This window comes from Puma concolor, chromosome C1 (assembly GCF_028749965.1).
Source record: "Puma concolor isolate L17-30 chromosome C1, mPumCon1.1.hap2, whole genome shotgun sequence".
Taxonomy (NCBI): domain Eukaryota; kingdom Metazoa; phylum Chordata; class Mammalia; order Carnivora; family Felidae; genus Puma; species Puma concolor.
In genome coordinates this window covers 111,408,728-111,429,235 of record NC_141674.1, presented here as the reverse complement: position 1 = coordinate 111,429,235, position 20,508 = coordinate 111,408,728, and the positions used below count along the sequence as shown (strand labels likewise).

The 20,508-nt window shown below is 41.8% G+C and overlaps 1 protein-coding gene across 2 annotated transcripts in view; it reads left to right on the top strand.

Moving 5' to 3' along the window:
* Positions 1–13,678: 13,678 nt before the first annotated feature.
* The window catches only part of UGGT1 (UDP-glucose glycoprotein glucosyltransferase 1), a 113,528-nt gene continuing 106,698 nt past the window's right edge, over positions 13,679–20,508 (top strand). For both annotated transcript variants that reach the window (XM_086718294.1, XM_025934966.2), the window contains exons 1-2: positions 13,679–13,904; positions 19,516–19,651. In XM_086718294.1, coding sequence (XP_086574420.1) covers positions 13,847–13,904; positions 19,516–19,651 — 194 coding nt within the window. In that variant the 5' untranslated portion in view covers positions 13,679–13,846. The remainder of the gene's footprint in view (positions 13,905–19,515; positions 19,652–20,508) is intronic.

The following is a 20,508-nucleotide window of genomic DNA, read 5'->3' as shown; positions in this document are numbered from 1 at the left end:
GGGGAGGGGCAGAGAGAGAGGGAGACACAGAATCGGAAACAGGCTCCAGGCTCTGAGCCATCAGCCCAGAGCCCGATGCGGGGCTCGAACTCACGGACCGCGAGATCGTGACCTGGTTGAAGTCGGACACTCAACCGACTGCGCCACCCAGGCGCCCCAAGAAACCTACTTTAAAGATAAAAGCAAAGTAGGTAAGTTAAAAGTAAATAATCAAAAAAGATTTATGATGCAACACTAAAAACAAATGGTAAACAAAGCTCCCAGCTGTACTGGCTACATTAAATTAAAAAATAACTTTGGAACAAGGAATATTAGCAAAGATAAAGAGGGATATTACGTTATGATAAAGTGGTCCAAGTCACCAAGAAGGCATAACAGTGTTAAGATATCTGTACCTAGCAATGGAAATTTATTTTTTTTTTAAGTTTATTTATTTATTTTGAGAGAAGAGTGAGAGAGCAAGCAGGGGAGGGGCAGAGAGAGAGAGAGAATCCCAAGCAGGCTCTGCACCATCAGCATGGGACCTGATGTGGGGCTAGAAACCATGAACCATGAGACCATGACCGAGCCAAAACCAAGACTTGGACACTTATCCAACTGAGTCACCCAGGTGCCCCATAATGGAAATTTAAAATACATGTAAAATAACTAAATAGTGAAATAACTAAAAGAAGAAACAGACAAATTCACTATTATAGTTGGAAACTTTACACAATCCTATCTCAGTTATTGATAGGGAAAAGTACACAGAAAATCAGTAAGAATATAGAAGTCCTGGACACCCCATCAACCAAACTGACTTAACTGAGATTTATAGAATCCAGCAAGAACAGAATACACATTCTTTTCAACAGCACATTGAACATTCACCTCTCTAGATGATATTCTGGGCCATAACACAAACTCTAAAAAATTTAAAACAACTGAAATTATAAAAATTATGTTTTCAAAGCATATTGGAATTAAAGAGGAACAGAAAGACATTTAGACAATCCTTAAATATTTAGAAATTAAAGAATGCATTTATAAATATCCCATAAGTCAAAAGGAAATAAGGGAAATTTAAAAGATATTTTGAACTGAATGAAACTAAAAATGCAAAATATTGAAGTCTGTGGAACACAGCTAAAGTTGTAGCTAGAAGGAAATTTAGAGCATTAAGAAGAAAGGTCTCAAATCAATTATCTAGGCATCTTAAGAAATTAGAAGAGAAGCAAATTATTTAAGAATTAAGAAAAAGGAAATTATTTAAGTAATCTTGACACCTCATGTGGGGCTCAAACTCATGACCCTGAGATCAAGAGTCTTATACTCTTCTGACTGAGCCAGCCAGTCATCCCAAGAAAAGCAAATTAAATCCAAATTTTGCAGAAAGAAGGAAATGAAGACCAAGTTTGAGAGAAAATGAAAATAGAAAATCAATAGAGATAGCCAAAGAAAGGAAAAGCTGGTTCTGTGAGAAGAGCAATTAAAATGCATAAATCTCTAACTAGACTGATGGGGGGGGGGAGAGTAAAAAGAGAATACACAAATTACCAATACCAGAATGAGAAAGGTGACATCTTTAATAATTAAACAGTTATTAAACAGAACAAAAAAGGACTATTACAAACTTTATGCTTCAAAATTTGACAATTTAGGCTAGAGGTCAGCATGTTATGGTTTCTGGGCTAAATGACCCCATGAGCTAAGAATGGTTTTTACATTTTTAAAAAGGCTATTAGAAGAGGAAGGCAGAGGGGGAGGAGGAGGAGGAAGAGGTGGAGGAGGAGGAGGAAAGATATGTGACAGAGAATATATATGACCTGCAAAGGCTTTATATTTACTATTTGGTCTTTTATAGAAAACATTTCCTGACACCTGACTTAGGTGAACTAGACAAATTCTTTTTGAAACACTCAAATTACCAGTGATTGCTCAACAAGAAATAGATAGCCTGAATAGTCCTACATGTATTAGGACAGGACTTGTGCAAGGTGAGGTGAGTGAGGCAAAGTGAGGGTGCCAAAGTTAAAGAGGTACTTACTTTCAGGATCTCCCTAATTAAAGAAAGTGAATGCTTCTTAAATGTTGCACCGCTCTGGAAAACAGTTTATCAATTTCTTATGGAGTTAAATATATATTTATAATATTATCTTGTAATAGTACCCCTATGTATTTACCTAAAAGAAATGAAAACAAATGTTCCTACTAAATGTGTATATGAATGTTTATAGTAGCTCAGTTCATAATCATCAAAACAACCCAAATGCTAAAAAACTGGTGAATGGACAAAGTGTGTTACATTCATTCAATAGAATACTACTGAGTGATAAAAAGGAATGAACTATGCAGGAATGTTTCATGCAATGTGTATGAATCTCACAAAGATTATTCTAAGTGAAAGAAGTCATATTTAAAAGGCTAAATACTGCATGATTTCATTTTTGTAATATTCTGATAATGGCAAAATTATAACGACAGATCAGCAGTTGCCAGAGGCCGAGGTGGTAGGAGGGGTTTGATTACAAAGAGGCAAAGGAGAATTTTGAGGGGCGATGAAATTGTCCCATATTGGGATTGCTGTGGTCATTACACAACTAAATATATTTGTCAAAACACACAGAATTATTTATTAAAATGAGTTAATTCTGCTATATATAAATTATAACAACTCAAAGAAAGGGAAAAATGAGTGAGGAACATATAGAGGATTTCCAGGATATGTTTTTTTTATTATTATTTTATTTTTGAGTATGGTCGGCACACAATGTTAAAACGTTTTTTATCTTTTTTCTTTTTTAATTAATTAATTTTTAAATTTACATCCAAGTTAGCATATGAACAATGATTTCAGGAGTAGCTTCCTTAACGCCCCTTACCCATTTAGCCCATCCCCCCTCCCACAACCTCTCCAGCAACCCTCTGTTTGTTCTCCATATTTAAGAGGCTCTTAGGTTTTGTCCCCCTCCCTGTTTTTATATTATTTTTGCTTCCATTCCCATTTGTTCATCTGTTTTGTATCTTAAATTCCTCATATGAATGAAGTCATATGGTATTTGTCTTTCTCTGACTAATTTCACTAAGCATAAAACCCTCTAGTCCCATCCACATAGCTGCAAATGGCAAGATTTCATTCTTTTTGATTGCCAAGTAATACTCCAGTGTGTGTGTGTGTGTGTGTGTGTGTGTGTGTGTGTGTGTGTGTATACTACATCTTCTCTATCCATTCATCTGCTGATGGACATTTGGGCTCTTTCCATACTTTGGCTATTGTTGATAGTGCTGCTATAAACATTGGGGTGCATGTGTCCCTTCGAAACAGCACACCTGTATCCCTTGGATAAATACCTAGTAGTGCAATTGCTGGGTCATAGGGTAGTTCTATTTTTAATTTTTTGAGGAACCTCCATACTGTTTTCCAGAGTGGCTGCACCAGTTTGCATTCCCACCAACAGTGCAAAAGAGACACGCTTTCTCCACATCCTCGCCAACGTCTGTTGTTGCCTGAGTTGTTAATGTTAGCCATTCTGACAGGCGTGAGGTGGTATCTCATTGTGCTTTTGATTTGTATTTCCCTGATGATGAGTGATGTTGAGCACTTTTTCATGTGTCTGTCGGCCATCAGGATGTCTTCTTGGAGAAGTGTCTATTCATGTCTTTTGCCCATTTCCTCACGGGATTATTTGTTTTTTGGGTGTTGAGTTTGATAACTTCTTTATAGATTTTGGACACTAACCCTTCATCTGAAATGTCATTTGTAAATATCTTCTCCCATTCCATCTGTTGCTTTTTACTTTTGCTGATTGTTTCCTTCGCTATGCAGAAGCTTTTCATTTTGACGAGGTCTCAATAGTTCATTTTTGCTTTTGTTTCCCTTGCCTCCGGAGATGTGTTAAGAAGTCGCTGCGGCCTAGGTCAAAGAGGTTTTTGCCTGCTTTCTCCTCTAGGATTTTGATGGCTTCCTGTCTGACGTTTAGGACTTTCATCCGTTATGAGTTTATTTTTGTGTATGGTGTAAGAAAGTGGTCCAGGTTCATTTTTCTGCATATTGTTGTCTGGTTTTCCCAGCATCATTTGCTGAAGAGACTGTCTTTATTCCATTGGATATTCTTTCCTGCTTTGTCAAAGATTAGTTGGCCATATGTTTGTGGGTCCCTTTCTGGGTTCTCTATTCTGTTCCTTTAGATACAGTTTTTGTGTCAGTACCATACTGTCTTGATGATTGCAGCTTTATAATACATCTTGAAGCCTGGGATTGTGATGCCTCCAGCTTTGGTTTTCTTTTTCAAGGTTTCTTTGGCTATTCAGGGTCTTTTCTGGTTCCATACAAATTTCAGGATTGTTTGTTCTAGCTTTGTGAAGAATGCTGGTGTTATTTCCAGGATATGTTTTTATGTGAAAAAAAGAAAAAAAAACACAAAGTGCAAAAGAATATCTATAATATGTCACCTTTTGGATAAAAGAAAGGAAAATAAAAAAATATGTAAGAATACAGAAAACTGGAATAACACTATTAACCAAATGACTCAATTGACATTCTAGAGTGTTCTGTCCAACATGAGCAGGATGTACACTCAAGTGCACCCAGAACATTCACCACAATAAGCTATTTTGTTGTCTGTGAAACAAGTCATAATAAATTCTAATAATTCTAATTGTAGAAAGTATGTTTTCTGACTACAACAGAATAAAATTAGAAATCAATAACATAAAGATATATGGAAAATCTCCAAATATTTGGATATTAAGTAAGTCAAGGAATTTGGGTGAAGTAGTATGCATTTCCAAATCTATGCACTAGTGATTGGCTAAATTTTCCAGGCCTAGAAGGTGGTGCTTGCACGTGAAAGATTATTTGTTAAAACAAAATCTCCCAGAGTAAAAAATCTATGTGTAGAAAAGAGAGTAGGGGTACCAGGTGGTTCAGGCAGTTTAAGCATCTGGCTCTTGGTTTCGGCTTAGGTCATGATCTCACGGTTTGTGGGTTCAAGCCCCACATCGGGCTCTGCACTGACAGTATGGAGCCTGCTTGGGATTCTGTCTGTCTCCCTCTCTCTGCACCTCTCCTGCTCACTCCTTATCAGAATAAATAAATAAACATTAAAAGAAATAACAAAGAGTAGAAGGAAATAAATGAAAATTTAGACATGTAGATTTGTTTGGATGATGGAGGTATAGGTTAATTCTGTATCTGAGTTTTCCAAACCTTTTTTTTTTTTTTTTTTTAGCCAATGCGTTGTATTTTTTAATACTGAAAAGCATTACCACACAAAAGAGAGAGGTAATCAAAGAACTTGTTAGCAGCACTCTGCTGGAGAGGTACCTCCTCCAAGAAGCCTTCCTTGACTCTCCTTGCTGGCTTCATGCCCTTTCTCTGCATACCACCATGGCCCAAGGTGGCTTCTGTCTCAGCCTTTCACCTGTTTTATAATCATCTGTGTCTGTGTCTCTCTCCTCACAGTCTGGTCTCCTTAAGGGCAAAGATTGTTTCAGGCACAGATAAGTGTTTACCAGGTGAAAGAAAGAATGTTACATACACCATTTAACATTAGATATAGCATCTCTATTCCACATACCATAGATATACCATAGATTTGGTTGGATAAACCATCTCTCCTCCCATCAGGAAACAGGAAATGTGTGGAGAATTCTGTGAGACAGGGCTTTGGAATAGGAACCAAAGGTGTGGCTGCTGGATGTTGGTCACAGAGGCCAGACACTATGTCAAAACCAAGCTTAATCTATCTGATAACAACCAATCAGTGACTTGCTTGATCTGAAAACAAGGGATTTTGGAGGCTTGGGCCATGGATGGCAATTAATAAGTTATAGAGAGTTCCTACAAAGATAATACAAGATGGCCCATGGCCTAAAGGAAGAATCTTTGGGTACTACATAGACAACTGATTTTCCTGTTCAGGTCAGCAGGGCCCTAACTGTGCCTGAGCAGGTAAACAGAGGAAGTTCAGCCCAGTCTGATGCCACTAAATGTGCAACGTGGGTCCATGCTAAGAAAGATTAGTGAGAGTTCTGGAGGGGAAGAATGAGGAATGGAAGAGCTGGCCTGGAATGGAAAAGAACTCAAGTGGTAGGAGGCCCTTCCATGGCCTCTGGCCAACATACTGCATTATTTTAATTCTGTGTGGCCAAAGCTTTTCTCCATCACAGGACACCCACAAGCTGCACCTCAGCGTCACTGCACAGAGCCCAGTGTCAGTTACCTTGGATGCCACTCTGCCTTGCAGATTTGCTCTGTGTCACCTTCAGCTTTTCCTATTCACATCGAACAAACTACAAGTAAAGACTTGTGGGGATCTGTCTGCTTTTCATCTTTAGTATTCTTCTGAGTTTACAACTAGACTGAGTCCTGTGCTATTGTGTGTACCCAGATTTATGTATAAATGTTAAAACACCATCTGGAAAAGCAAATGGCTCTTTGAAGTCTGTGGAGACGGCACCAGATGGAAGCTTATAAGGCTCTTGCTCCCAAAAGCCCTGCTTCCAAAACATCCTCAAGTATGATTTTTAAAAATATCGTTCAGCAATCCTGGGCTTTGCTATCAATAAAACGTATATGTGGAAGCATGCATCTATGTGTCAGTGTGGAGGGCAGAATAGCAGTCCCCAAATTGTTCGTGCTGTGATCCCCAGAATCGGTAAACATTACCTTACATGGCAAAAGTGACTTTGCTGATGTGATTAAAGGTATAGAACTTGAGACAGGGAGATTATCCAAATGGGTACAATCTAATCACATGAGTCCTTAAACATTTGAACCTTTTGGGCACCTGGGTGGCTCAGTCGGTTAAGCTTCTGACTTCAGCTCAGGTCATGATCTCACAGTTGGTGAGTTCGAGCTGTGCGTCAGGCTCTGTGCTGACAGCTCGGAGCCTGGAGCCTGCTTTGGATTCTGTGTCTCCCTTTCTCTCTCAGAAATAAATAAACACACACAAAAATTTTCTTTTAAAGTTTGAACCTTTCCAAGTTGTGGTGGGAGAGACACAGTGACAGAAGAGTCAGAGAATGGTACCATGAGGAGGATTCGGCACCCTGTTACTGGGTGAGCTGCAGGGTGCTTTGTGCATGGACCAGAGAGAAGCCTTTAGCAACTAGGGGCAGCCAGGTGACAGCCAGAAAGGAAATGGGGACCTCAGCCCAAAAGCCACAGGGAACTGAATTCTGCCAAAGCCCGAATGAGCAAGGAAGTGTGTGCTTCCCAGTAGCTTCCAGAGAGGCATGCCACTCTCCCAGCACCTTGGTTTTAGCTAGCAAGACCCATGTTGGATTTCTGACCCAAAGAACTATATGGTGATAAATTTGTGCTATTTTAAGTTTGCGGCAATTTGTTCTCTCAGCAATAGAAAACTAATACAGACTGGGCGCCTGGGTGGCTCATACTCGTGATTTTGGCTCAGGTCATGATCTCATGGTTCATTGGTTCGAGCCCTGCTTGGGATTCTCTCTTTCCCTCTCTGTCTGCCTCTCCCCTGCTTGCGTACGTGCTCTCTCTCTCTCTCTCTCTCAAAATAAACAAATAAATGTTAAAAAAAAAAAGAAAACTAATACAGGCAAGAAATCATATACTGCATTTGTTTAAAAGGTTAAAGCTTCTGAACCAGTGTTTTTCTAATCTGTGGACCACAGCCCATTAATCTTTGGCCTTTACAAGTATTAAATTTTTTGAGGTGTCTTTGTTATACCTCAGTAAAAAAAGAAAAAGGAAAAAATATCACAGTGCATTTCACAGGTTCTTACCCCCAAACTGTACCCATTGTGACAAATATTGGTACCGATTGTGACAACTTAGTGAGGGAGACAGCACAAAGGATGTAGGTGGGCTGCAAATCGTGTTTCCAGCTTCTGTTTACTGAGGCCACTTAATTCAGTAGTAAATAACAACTGGTTTTACCATTAACAAGATGGAGAGAAAGTTTAATTTTAATATTATTGTCATTTATAGCTGTGACACGCAGGAGAATTTTACCTGCAGTTAGCAATGAGGCTTCCCGCTGAGTTTATATGTGAACATCCACATAACTTTTAACCAGATATGTGAATAGTAGCTTTGTCCTTGAGGGTTCTGCGATGGAATAAATTTGTGAGCAGGAATTAAAGTTATTCCTCATTTTTAGTTTTTGTATTGTTTGTTTTGTTTTTTCTTTGGGTTATATATACATATGAATAGAATAATATTTGACATGATTGAATATGCAAGGGTAAAGTGTTGCTTCACGAAATACTTTCCACTTTTGTAGATATGTTTAACAGTGTTAGGTCATGATGTGAAATGTGTTGCTGTATGTTGTAGTCTGAATACTGTTCTAGGTTGGGCCATTGAAATGCAGTTGCTATGGGTAAAATTTATATCATGATCGAACAATCTGTAGTGTAGGGATTTTTTTTTTTTTTTTTTTTTTTTTTTGCTACAAGACCGTTTACAAAGGCAAAAATATTAAGAGGAAAAGAATTCCCAGTGGGTAGAGGGTTTTTTTTCAAGGCATCATTGAGGTATAGGCCTCAGGCTACCATGCAGGGTAGAGATTCCTCAGAAACCACATAAAATGATCGTGGAACTTCTGGCCTCCAAATCTCTATTTCTGGTCAGAGTAAGGAGGATACAATTTCTTTCTTTCTTCTTTTTTCTTTAATGTTTATTTATTTTTGAGAGAGAGAAAGAGAGAGTGAGAGCCAGGGAGGGGCAGAGAGAGAGAGGGAGACACAGAATCCGAAGCAGGCTTCATGCTCTGAGCTGTCAGCGCAGAGCTGGACGCGGGCCTTGAACCCACAGACCGCAAGATCATGACCTGAGCCAAAGTCGGACGTTCAACCAACTGAGCCACCCAGGCACCCCAGGTGGATACAATTTTAGTTGCTCTCTTTACTCCCAGCAAGGGGATCCCTTGGCCATCCAACTTCAGGTCTGCCTGGGCTGGTGTACCCAAGGCCACTCTGTGTGCACTGGCACAGGGCCACACTTCTTTGTGGCTTTGGGCTGTGTAAGAAATTACCACAAAACATGGAGGCGTTAAAAAAAATAAGAAGTATTATCTTTCATAGTTTCATAGTTGAACTGGGTGAATCTGGCTTGAGGTCTTTCCCCAGGTCGCAGTTAACACACGGACAGGGATTGTAGTCATCTGACAACAGGGGGATTGAATTCCAAGAGGCTGCAAAAGCTGATGTTGCCTGTTGGCTGCAGGCCTCATTTCCTGCTCACAGAGATGTCTCCTTGGGGTCTCCTTGAGTCTCAACACCAATGTGGCAGTTGGCTTCTCCCAGAGTGAGTAATGCAAGAGAAAGCAAGATGGAAAGTCTCTTATGACTTTACCTCAAAAGACATACTCCATAATTTCCACACTACCCTATTCTTAATGCACTTCATCCATGTTCACTACAGGAGGGGACCACACAGGGTGTGAACACCAGGAGGCAAGAGTCCTTGGAGGCCATTTTCAAACCTTCTTACAGACTCCTGAAGCAATCTGATATACAGAGTGCACTAATTTACTTTAGCAGAATAAGGACCTAAATTATAGTTGCCAAGAAGTGATGGAGTTTCCATAAGATTGTAATTCAGATCAGGGGCACCTGGGTGGCTCAGTTGTTTAAGCATCCGACTTCAGCTCAGGTTATGTTCTCCCAGTTCATAGATTCAAGCCCCGCATCAGGCTCTATGCTGATGGTTCTGTGTCTCCCTCTCTCTCTGCCTCTCTCCTGTTCATATTCTGCCTCTCTCTTGCTCTCAAAAATAAATAAAACATTAAAAAATTTTTTTAAAAAAGAATATAATTGAGATCAGCTTGGGAATGAGAAGATGAACCCATATTAAATTAAACCTATATTAAAAAAAATTTTTTTTCAACGTTTATTTATTTTTGGGACAGAGAGAGACAGAGCATGAACGGGGGAGGGGCAGAGAGAGAGGGAGACACAGAATCGGAAACAGGCTCCAGGCTCTGAGCCATCAGCCCAGAGCCTGACATGGCTCAGAGCCTGACGCGGGGCTCGAACTCCCGGACCGCGAGATCGTGACCTGGCTGAAGTCGGACGCTTGACCGACTGCGCCACCCAGGCGCCCCAAATTAAACCTATATTAAAAGAACAGTAGGCAATCACTATGACATGGACACCTTATTGAAAAATCCTAGGGCATAGACATGCTTAGAGAAAATCAGGACTTGGAGACCACCCCTCCTACTACAAATGCCAAAGGTGTGAGTGATAATGGTCGGAAATTATACCTCACAGGTGCCATGTGAAAATGCATTGAGCAATGACCTCCGGCTATCGTACCTGCTGCACGTGTACATCTGGCCAAGAAGGATCAGGTGCAGGTAAGTCTCCCAAGGGGCTATTAGTGACGTCTCCCAAGAGGGGTGGGGAGGGAATGGCAGCGAAGAGAGTCACCTCTGTGCCTGGAGGGCTTGCTCCCTCAGGGGCTTGTGCACACAGGGCATGCCTCCTGCAGAGCTGGTGAGCACCAGGGCTGATCCCTGCATCCTGAGACATGGAACAGCCTTCTTCCCCGAGAACTGTGATTTTTCCCAAAGGTCAGGCTTTCTCTGTAGACCTGAGTGGGCCATGGCTGGTCAGTCTGTGGGAATAGGGCTTCTTATTGGGGGAGAAAGTAAAACTTGTCGGTACCTGTGGACCTCACTACCCACATGCCACTGACCTGTAAAGCAGTCAAGCCAGTGCTCCTGTCTCACAGGTGGGGACACGTTTCTAGGTGTTGCCTTTTGGAACTTCATCTGCATTTTCTTATGCCTCTTCTCTTTTCCTCTCCTTTATTTGGCCACATGTTTAAAGTACGTTTTTTTAAAAGTTTTTTTTTTAATGTTTATTTGTTTTTGAGAGAGCGAGACAGAGAGCAAAAGGGGAGGGGCAGAGAGAGAGAGGGAGACACAGAATCCAAAGCAGGTTCCAGGCTCTGAGCTGTCAGCACAGACCCTAATGTGGGGCTCGAACTCACAAGCTCTAAGCCGAAGTCGGGTGCTTAACTGACTGAGCCACCCAGGTGCCCCTAAAATATGTTTTGAAAATAAGTTCATTTACTTTTTTTATACAATTAATAGTCATGTGTTTTAAAATTTAAAGGCCATAGAGTGACATAAAAGGATGTAGAGTGAAAGCTTCCTTCCTATCCAGTGGTGGTACATGTTTAACAACTTACTTTCCAAAAATGGTGCCTCATGTAACAATGTGTGTCAACTATACTTAAATAAAAGAAAATTAGAAAAAAGAGGGGTGACTGGGTGGCTCAGTCATGTAAGCATTTGACTCTTTATTTTGGCTTGGGTCATGATCTTATGGTTTGTGAGTTCAAGCCCCACATTGGGCTCTGCACTGACAGTGTGGAGCCTGCTTTGGATTCTCTCTTTCCCTTCTCTCTCTCCTTCTCTGCCACTCACACTGTCTCTGTCTCTTTCAAAAGAAATAACTAAACCTTAAAAAAATTAAAAAAAAATCTGTTTCTCCCTCTTCCTCTGCCCTTCCACCATGTGTGTGACCACTTTCCCTCACTCTCTCTCTCTGAAAAATAAACATTTGAAAAACAATTATAAAAAGGAAAGAAAAGTGGTTTCCTTCTCCATCAGGATATCTTGGGCTTTTCTGTGTGCAGGTTGGACCCTGAGAGTGAAAGGGAAAGCAGAAATTGCCAGGCCTCTTAAGGTTTGGGCTTGGGAGTCACAGAATGACATGTCCACAGCACTCTCCCGGTCAAAGCAAGTCAAAAGACCAGTCCAGATTTAAGGGGTGAGGTCATAGATTCCACCTCCTGGTGGAAGGAATGGCAAAATCACATTGCAATGGGGAGGTGTGATAGCGGGAGGGGTGGGGCATGCTGCATAAATCGGATGGCCCTGGGTGTTTCTGTTGCCACAGCCCAGGGGCACAGACCTATTAAAAGACTGAGGCCCCATCATAGGATTACAGAACAGATTACAGAATGCTTGCCCTCTCCTTAGTCTTACCACCACATCAACAGGGCTCCTGGGTAATAATGTGGTTTACAGCTAACAGAACTATAACGATCAGACTCTACTTAAGATGCCATTTCTAGGGAAACCCAAAAATAACAGAGGAGAGAAAAACAAGGACACTGGAGGACATGGAGGTCTCTGACATGCACAGCTATGGCAAACAGTAAACACAGCTAACTGCTGGCCAGAAAAACACAAAAGTTCACACTGAGGCCTATTTACCTCATTTCTTTTTACCCGGTACATCATGTATGGGTTTTAAGCAAAAGTTACAGGCATACAGGCAGATAATTGTGGAATTATCACAATGGGATCTTTAAAGTAACAAGCCAAGGGCTCTAATGGAAAAAGTGGACAATATGCAAGAACTTCTGTGTCCTCGTAAGATGTAAAGGCAAGTGGTGCCTGAGTGGCTCAGTTAGTTGAGTGTCAGACTTGGGCTCAGGTCATGATCTTGGAGTTTGAGTTTGAGCCGCGCATTGGTCTCTGTGCTGACAGCTCAGAGTCTGGAGTCTGCTTCAGATTCTGTGTCTCCCTCTCTCTGCCCCTTCCCTGCTTGTGCTCTCTCACTTTCTCTCAAAAAGAAGCAAGGTTAAAAAAAAAAAAAAGATGGAAGGGCAAGGGAGCTCTTTGGGGTCTCTTTCTGTAAGGGCACTAACCCCATTCAGGAGGGCCCCACTCTCATGACCTAATCACCTCCCCAAAGCCTCACCTCTAAATGCTATCACACTGACAGTCAGGTTTTACTGTATAAATTTGAGGAGGACACAAATATGCAGTCCATAGCAGATGGTGAAAAGATCAGTGATCTGCTAGGGATTCGGGGGAGAATTGTAGAGGTGAAGCGAGGAGTAGGTTATTATTTTTCGTTAATCTTTAACATTTATGATTTCCCCCTTCTAGATAGATTTAATTTTTAAATATTTTATTTTATTAAAAAATAATTTTTTAAATGTTTATTCATTTTTGAGAGAGAGAGAGAGACAGACAGACAGACAGACAGAGTGCTGGCAGGGAGGGGCAGAGAGAGAGGGAGGCACAGAATTCCAAGCAGGTTTCAGACCCCAAGCTGTCAGCACAGAGCCGGAAGTGGGGCTGAAGCTCAACACCCTGAGGTCAAGACCCGAGCCCACGACCGAGGCTTTACCGACTGAGGTACCCAGGCGTCCCTACAGAAATTTTTGCACAGCGATTTATATTGGGCAAAAAATTTTTTTTTCCAAAAAAAAAATAAAAAAAAGGTAAGCAAATTGCCACTGCCAGTATAATCTAAGCTAAATCGTCTCATAAAACTTAAAAAGTTTTCCTTTTCCCACGCTCCCAGGAACGGTAGTTATCAAAACTTAGGGGTTACGATAGTCTAAGATGCCCAGAAACATTAAGAAATTTTGTGCTTTAGTTGTGCAGCAGTGCTTTTAATATAAGGGTTTAAGGAAGTAGCTTCTGAAGCTCCCCAAAGTCCAGGTCGGAAAAAAGGCTGAAACCCCTGTTCGGCTTCACCAGCTGGTACAGCTTTGGGTCTCAGCTGTCGGCTCCTAGTCCCACTCTCCAGACCGTAAAAGTGCTCTCTTCCCAGCCACACTGCACAGTCAGAGAAAGGAGGGAGGCGGGGACTCCTCGGATACAAGATGGCGACCACACGACGCTCTCGGCTGCCCCAGCCGCGACTCGGTAGCCGGAAGTCCTCCGGCTCTCGCCAGTAGGAAGCGGAAGTAAAAAGGCAGTAGGCAGCTGGGTTATTGCTTTGCGAGACCGGCTTGTGAGGGGAGCCGCGGGAAAGGCGCGTGTCGGCCGCTCACTGGCGCAGCCGCTGCCGCCGCCGTCACCGCCCCGCCCCGGCGTTGTCGCTGACATCGTCGCGGACGAAGCGTGGCCCCAGCATGGGCAGGAAGGGGGACGCGAGCGGCGCGTGTGCCGCGGCTGCGCGGCCGGTGACAGGTACCCCTGGCGTGGCGTGGGGAGGTCTCGTGGACGGGGACAGGGTCTGGGACGTGAGGCGACCTCGTGCCCTGGTCACCTTGAGCTTCCGCTTCTTCCCTGACTCAGTTTCTCCTTCTTTGTACTAGTCCTCCCCCTATTTGTGACTCCTCCGAGTTGCCCTCACTGGTCTTACGGGCAAAGTATAGTTTCTGCGAGAGTGGCCGCGGACTCTCTTGTAGCCCTTTTTGAGCCTTTACTGAAGAGCTTTGAGATCCGTGTGCCCAAGTGCAGAAGGAGGTGGGGGAAGTGCCCTAACTTGAGTTTGGACCACGTCTGACCCTAAGTAGGTTGAGAACCAGCAGTTTGCAGGACTCTGATTGGAGAACAACTTGATCTTTTTGTAGATTTCTGTTTTTTCCCTAAAATGAATCAGGGTGATGCATACTGGTTGCCATTTTCATTTAAGTACGAGGATCTGTTGGCTGGTAATTGGATAATTCGGTTTCACTTTTCGTGTGGGACCTGCCAGAAGATCTGCGTACATCGCCAATAAGTTATGGATGTGAACTGTTCTCCGTTGGCCAAAACCTCTAGATTGTTTTGCATTTCTTGCCAGATATGAGAACTAGCATATTATGTTCATTTGAAGTCTGGGGGTCTTATGTCTTACTGTGAGATACTATATTGGAAACATTCATCAAGCACTTGCCAGCCAGTTTTAGTACGATGTTTGAAGACATTTAAAATAGTTATTTAAGGCCACAAAATAAGGGATGATGGTAGCCTTTCCACTTGACCTGCTTTAGACAAACTTAGTTGGCACTCATTTTTATTAAAGGAAATAAACATTGCTTTGTATAGTTGTGTGGCAGTTGTACAATGCACGCTTACCTTGAGGGGAAGAAACTGAACTATGTAGAAAATTCTTTTAGGTTTTTTTCTGCAGTTACCTGTGATCATTTTCATATCAGATGTATAGTAACTACTTTTATCAAAAATTAGCAAATGGTTTTGCTAATAGCTATAAATACATATTAACTTTATTTGAGAAGTAAAATTATTTCTTGAGGGGTCGTTCCTAGTATTTTTCTCACTGTTAATCTTGTATATTGATGCTCAGATGGCTATCTATAAACTTGCAAGGTGCAAGTTGGTTTTTTAAGAGATTGTCAGCTATTATCTTCAGTTTAGAAATGGAAAAAGAAAAAGTTGGTGATTTATAATTTTATGCCTCTTTTTTCCAAAAAGTGAAAAGTGTTTGGGGCGCCTGGGTGGCTCAGTCGGTTAAGCATCCAACTTCGGCTCAGGTCACGATCTCGCAGTGAGTTAGTTCGAGTCCTGGGTCGGGCTCTGTGCTGACAGCTCAGAGCCTGGAGCCTGCTTCGGATTCTGTGTCTCCTTCTCTCTCTGCCCCTCCCCGACTTGTGCTCTGTCTGTCTCTCTCAAAAATAAATAAATGTAAAAAAAAAGTGAAAAGTGTTTGCCAAACTGCAATTTTCATTAATATTTCCAAAATTTTACTGTAGGTCAGTGAGCAAGAGATAGTCATTGAACTAAGGAAGCTGGGCCACGGACTAGATCTTACAGATATAACATTTGCGCCTAGGACTTATTAAAGAATGTTTTTGATTTACCCATTTTGCCACAAGCATTATGCCTGTGATCATGGAGTGCCACCTTGGGATTCTGACGATTATTTCTTAGACTGTTCATAATTATAAGCAACATTTAAGGACCACTAGGATCGGAGTGTAAGATTCTCATAAAATGAAGGCATTCTCAAACAAAAGGCCGCTTCTGTGAAGCTCTTACTTCTGCTTCTCTAAACAGTCTTTTCTTGTGGTTTTACCTGTTGCATCTAGGCTGCGGGGTCTGGGTAGGAAAGCTCTTCTTTAGTGGCCACTTTCCTCTGTCACCTCCAGCGGTGCTATACCTTGCCCCAAGAACTGTCTCTGTTTTTCGAACAATTCAAGGGGAATGCTGGGCGAGTCTTGGTGTGTAGAATTTTCATTTTAATCTTTAAGTCCTAAGCATCTTTCCTCTTGGTATCAAACTCCTTTCTTTCTATTTGCTTTCATTCATCCTTTAATGAAGACTTTGTTTATTTCATTCTGAGCACCTCCTGTGTTCCAGGCATTATGCTAGGCATTTGACCCTGACAAACAAAATTCCCTGCTTTTTTTTTTTTTTTTTTTAATTTATTTTGAGAGAGAGAGAGAGCACAAGCAGGGGAGGAACATAGGGAGGGAGGGAGAGAGAGAGTGCGAGTGCACAAGCAGGGGGGGAGGAACATAGGAAGAGAGAGAGAGAGAGAGAGAGAGAGAGAGAATCTCAAGCAGGCTCCTCACTGTGATCCCAGAGCCCGATGCAAGACTCGAACTCCCGAACCGCGAGATCATGACCTGAGCGGAAATCAAGAGTTGGTCACCCAACGGGCTGAACCACCCAGGTGCCCCCCAAATTCCCTGCTCTTGAGGAGCTCACATTCCATCCCCAAAGCCAGCCTGAATACAGATCTGTCAGGCTGGTTGGTCACTTCTCTTGGGTCCCAGCTTCAGGGTGGCATGCTTGGTTTTGGTTTGAAACTGTGCCTTTCTCAGCCACCTGTATCCCAAGGTCTCTGTCCCTAGAAAGTCCTTGGACTTGCCTTGGTTCTCACAAGAAAGCTTTTTGCTTAGTTTGGTTCTGCACAGTATGAATTCTTACCCTTCCAAAGCTTGGGAACCGGGGGAGATAGCATGGTATTGTGGAACTTAAAAACAGGCAGATGTGGGTTCCAAGCATTGCTATTTATTAGTTGGGCAAGTTACTCGGCTTCTCCAAGCTTCCATTTTCTTATTTTTAAAGGTGAAATTATAGTGTTTCACCCATTATGCAGCATAGTTATGGAATATCTGCTGTTTGCCAGGTGCTGTGCTATTTGGTGTGGTGAACAAAATAGACATGGCAACCACCCTCCAGGAGCTGCAGTCTCCTGGATAAGTTGTGTGGAAGGACTAGAAGTCATGGTGTATGCAAAGCACCTGACACAGTGCTTGGCCCAGAGCAATTGGTCGGTAATGGCTAATGTTTCCTCAGGGACCTTTTGTCACTTCCAGTTCCCTCACCACTCTATGCATGAAGCCTGCCTGGGGTTACTGACAGTGTTTGAATTTCCTGTCCACGGTCACCTCTTTTGGGACAGCACATGTAGGCCCCTTCAGGAAAAATTGTAAACATAGCTGTAGCACAGTACTGCTTGAACGTAGTTCATATATTCTGTCTCCAGTTTAGACGTTTTGTGACTTTTGGGGATGATTTTTTCCCCCTAATCACAGAATATATATTTCCAATTTTTTTTTTTTTTTAATTTTTTTTCAACGTTTACTTTATTTTTGGGACAGAGAGAGACAGAGCATGAACGGGGGAGGGGCAGAGAGAGAGGGAGACACAGAATCGGAAACAGGCTCCAGGCTCTGAGCCATCAGCCCAGAGCCCGACGCGGGGCTCGAACTCACGGAGCGCGAGATCGTGACCTGGCTGAAGTCGGACGCTCAACCGACTGCGCCACCCAGGCGCCCCTATATTTCCAATTTTTTGAGACCATGCAGTAACGATGATGTGTTCTTATTCTATAGTTTAGAAGGTGGTTTCTTTTCCTTATAAGAACATGTTTTACTAGAACGGTTAATTCTGCTATAGTACTTGGCACTTCATGAAGTGATTTTCATGTCGCTTTTTCATTCTCACAGTGTCCAAGTGCGGTAGATACTGATATTCCTATTTCAGAGTCTGGGAGAAGGGCCAGAGATGTTACTAGGGGACTTGCTTATGGTTAAACTGCTAGTAAGTAGCAAAGTCAGTAATTGAAGTAAGTCCCTAACTCTAAACGGTTCTCTCTTTTTCCCAACCATGTTTTTCTGTCATGCAGAGCAGGATTCTGAGGCTGCAGTCTGTGGACCAGTAGGGGAGGGTGTCTAAGAGTTTTTGAGTGGTCTGAAATTGTATCTAAAAGTTTGCATCCTTGCTTGCTCCTCTGCAGGAAATGTCAGTAACTTTTGCTACATTCTGAAAGTCCCCTCCCCAAAATCACTGCTAGCAGGTTTCAGTGTGGGGGGTCTAGTTTGGTTAGCTCTAGTCTTTGCAAATTTTGTGGGTTTTTTTTTTTTTGTGCTTATTTATAAATGGGATGTTAATATTTGTTTATATTAGTCAGTCGATTAAATCAATTAAGGTGGCAGTGCCTGAACTAAAGACTCTTAAAAAGCAGCTTTTCTATTTGGTATCTTTTATTTTGCTTTTGCCCATTTGTTCTTTAGAGATATTGTGTGTTATATATGAAGCAGGATGTTGGCACAGATGTTAATGCTTTTTGTAAAAAGAAGGTAGTGACTGGTCACCCAGACGATAGCTTTTATAGCCAATATCTCGAGGAATTGGGGTGAGTGAGGTGAGCCTTACCAGACATTAGCATGCGCAAGCACAGCTTTGGCATAGTGTTTCCCACAGATTCATGGCCCCTTTGGGTTCCCATTCAAATGGGTAGAACTTGGATGCTGACTTATATAGCCCACGGGAAACCTGCTTAGGGTTCTGTGAGCAGACTTCTGAGATGAAAAATCAGACCATAGAAGCCCTTGCAGCTCGAGGCCTTTTTCTGAAATGATCTAGACACATCAGCATGCTTAAGGACATTGCTGCTGGGAGGTTGGAAGACCTGCATTGTATGGCCATGCCAATTTACCAGTGACTCCAGTTTCCTTATTTTGTAGATAGGGACCTGTTTAACTTTCCTTCATTCCGGGACTGTTTTATGCATTTACATTGAAGTGTTAGCTTCCTAGGATTGCTGTGACAGTGCATCAAACTGTGTGGCTTACGGCAATAGCAGTTCCTTGCCTTCCAGTTGTGTAGGCTAGACATTCTAAATCATGGTGTCACAGCTCATGTTCTGTCCGAAATCTGTAGGGGAGGGTCTTTCTTTCCCTCTTCCAGCATCTGCTGGGCCTAGGTGTTCTGTGGTTTGCAGCTTGGTTTGCAGTGTAGTTCCGACAAGTGCCTGTCCTCACTGGCACTCTCTCAGTGTCCCTTCACATGGTCTTCCCGCTGTGTGCCTGTCTTTGTGTCCACATTTTCCTTTTTTTTTTTTTTTTTTTTAACACCAGTCATATTGGGTTAAGGTTCACCCTAATGACCCAATTTTAACCAGGTTACCTCTGCTAAGATCCTATTTCCAAATAAGTTCACATTTCAAGGTGCTGGGATTAGGACTTCATAACTTTTGGGGGGTGGGCACCATTTAATACCCATCATTTACGTTTTCATCTAAGCTTTGTTTACTCTCATGCTTCATAAAGTAGAATTATGTGTAAACTGCTGTGCCACCAACTGACTTTTATACCTCTGTAGAGGCAACCCAGGAAATGCAGTGCAGTCTTTATAGGAAAGCATTCCATGAACTTCACGGCTTTAGTTCTACATCAGTCGCTCAGCAAATATCTGTTGGACTATGGAGATATTAGGTGCTGTTATATTTCAGAAACATTTCCATTTCTGTAATTCTCATGTTATTTTGTATCTCTAAGTATTAAGATTCAGGTTTAAACATTTCCTGTGGCAAAACCTTTTTTTAAAATTTTCCTTTTTTTAGGAGTTTGCTATAAAATGGAACTTCTGATTGTATTCACTGGACTATGGCTGTTTTCTTCAGTAAAGGCAGATTCAAAAGCCATTACAACCTCTCTTACAACAAAATGGTTTTCCACTCCATTGTTGTTAGAAGTCAGGTAAGAAGACATCTTTTTTTTCTTTCATGTGTTTGAGTAAAAATGTAGGATCTGCTAGTGAATATTCAGGAGCCTTTTAGGCAGCGAGATTGTCATCATCACATGGATTTAGTCAGCACCTCTTTCAGTGTGCACTGTGCTGTGTACTAGTCAGAGGCTGTTATAACACAGAAGCTGTCAGTACCATAGGGTAATCATGATTCATAGAGATACTTAGGGACTTCTTTGGACAAATGTATTGAATTGGTTAAATTATCTTGCAAGAAAGGTATACATGTGGTAATAAAGGAAGAGGGTGTCGTACTTAAAGGAATTTTTCTATTTATTTGAAGAAGGTTTTAAGAGGTGTTTAATGAAAGAGAAAGAAGACAGCTTGGTGAGACGGGAGAAGGAGGGAATGCTCCTTCTAAAAAGCTGGAAGAAGACCTTGGGATAACAAGAGTACAGAGGGGAAGCTGAGGACATAGCTGGGTTTTATCTAAGATGTACATGTTCTACATTTTAACATCTCCAAAATTAGGATGCTTTTTGATGAAATCAAGATGTTACCTTACAAATTAAAATTGGTAGCATTTTCCTTTGTAGAGTTTCATTGAGAACAACGATGTGCCTTAACATCAACAGTGTCTTAAAGTTGGTGAAATACAGTATAGTCAATGATTTCTTGGGAGATTTTGTATTCCGAATGTACCTTCAAGTTAGTGTTTATAACATAAAAACCAGACACCTCTCTTAGTCAGATTTTTGTTTATAGAGGGAAGCTTCTTTTTATTGTATCTGAAATACTATATAGCTAGGACTTGTAGAGGTAGAGAATTGTTCTAAAGCATGAATTTAGGTAGATTGAAGGTCAAGCA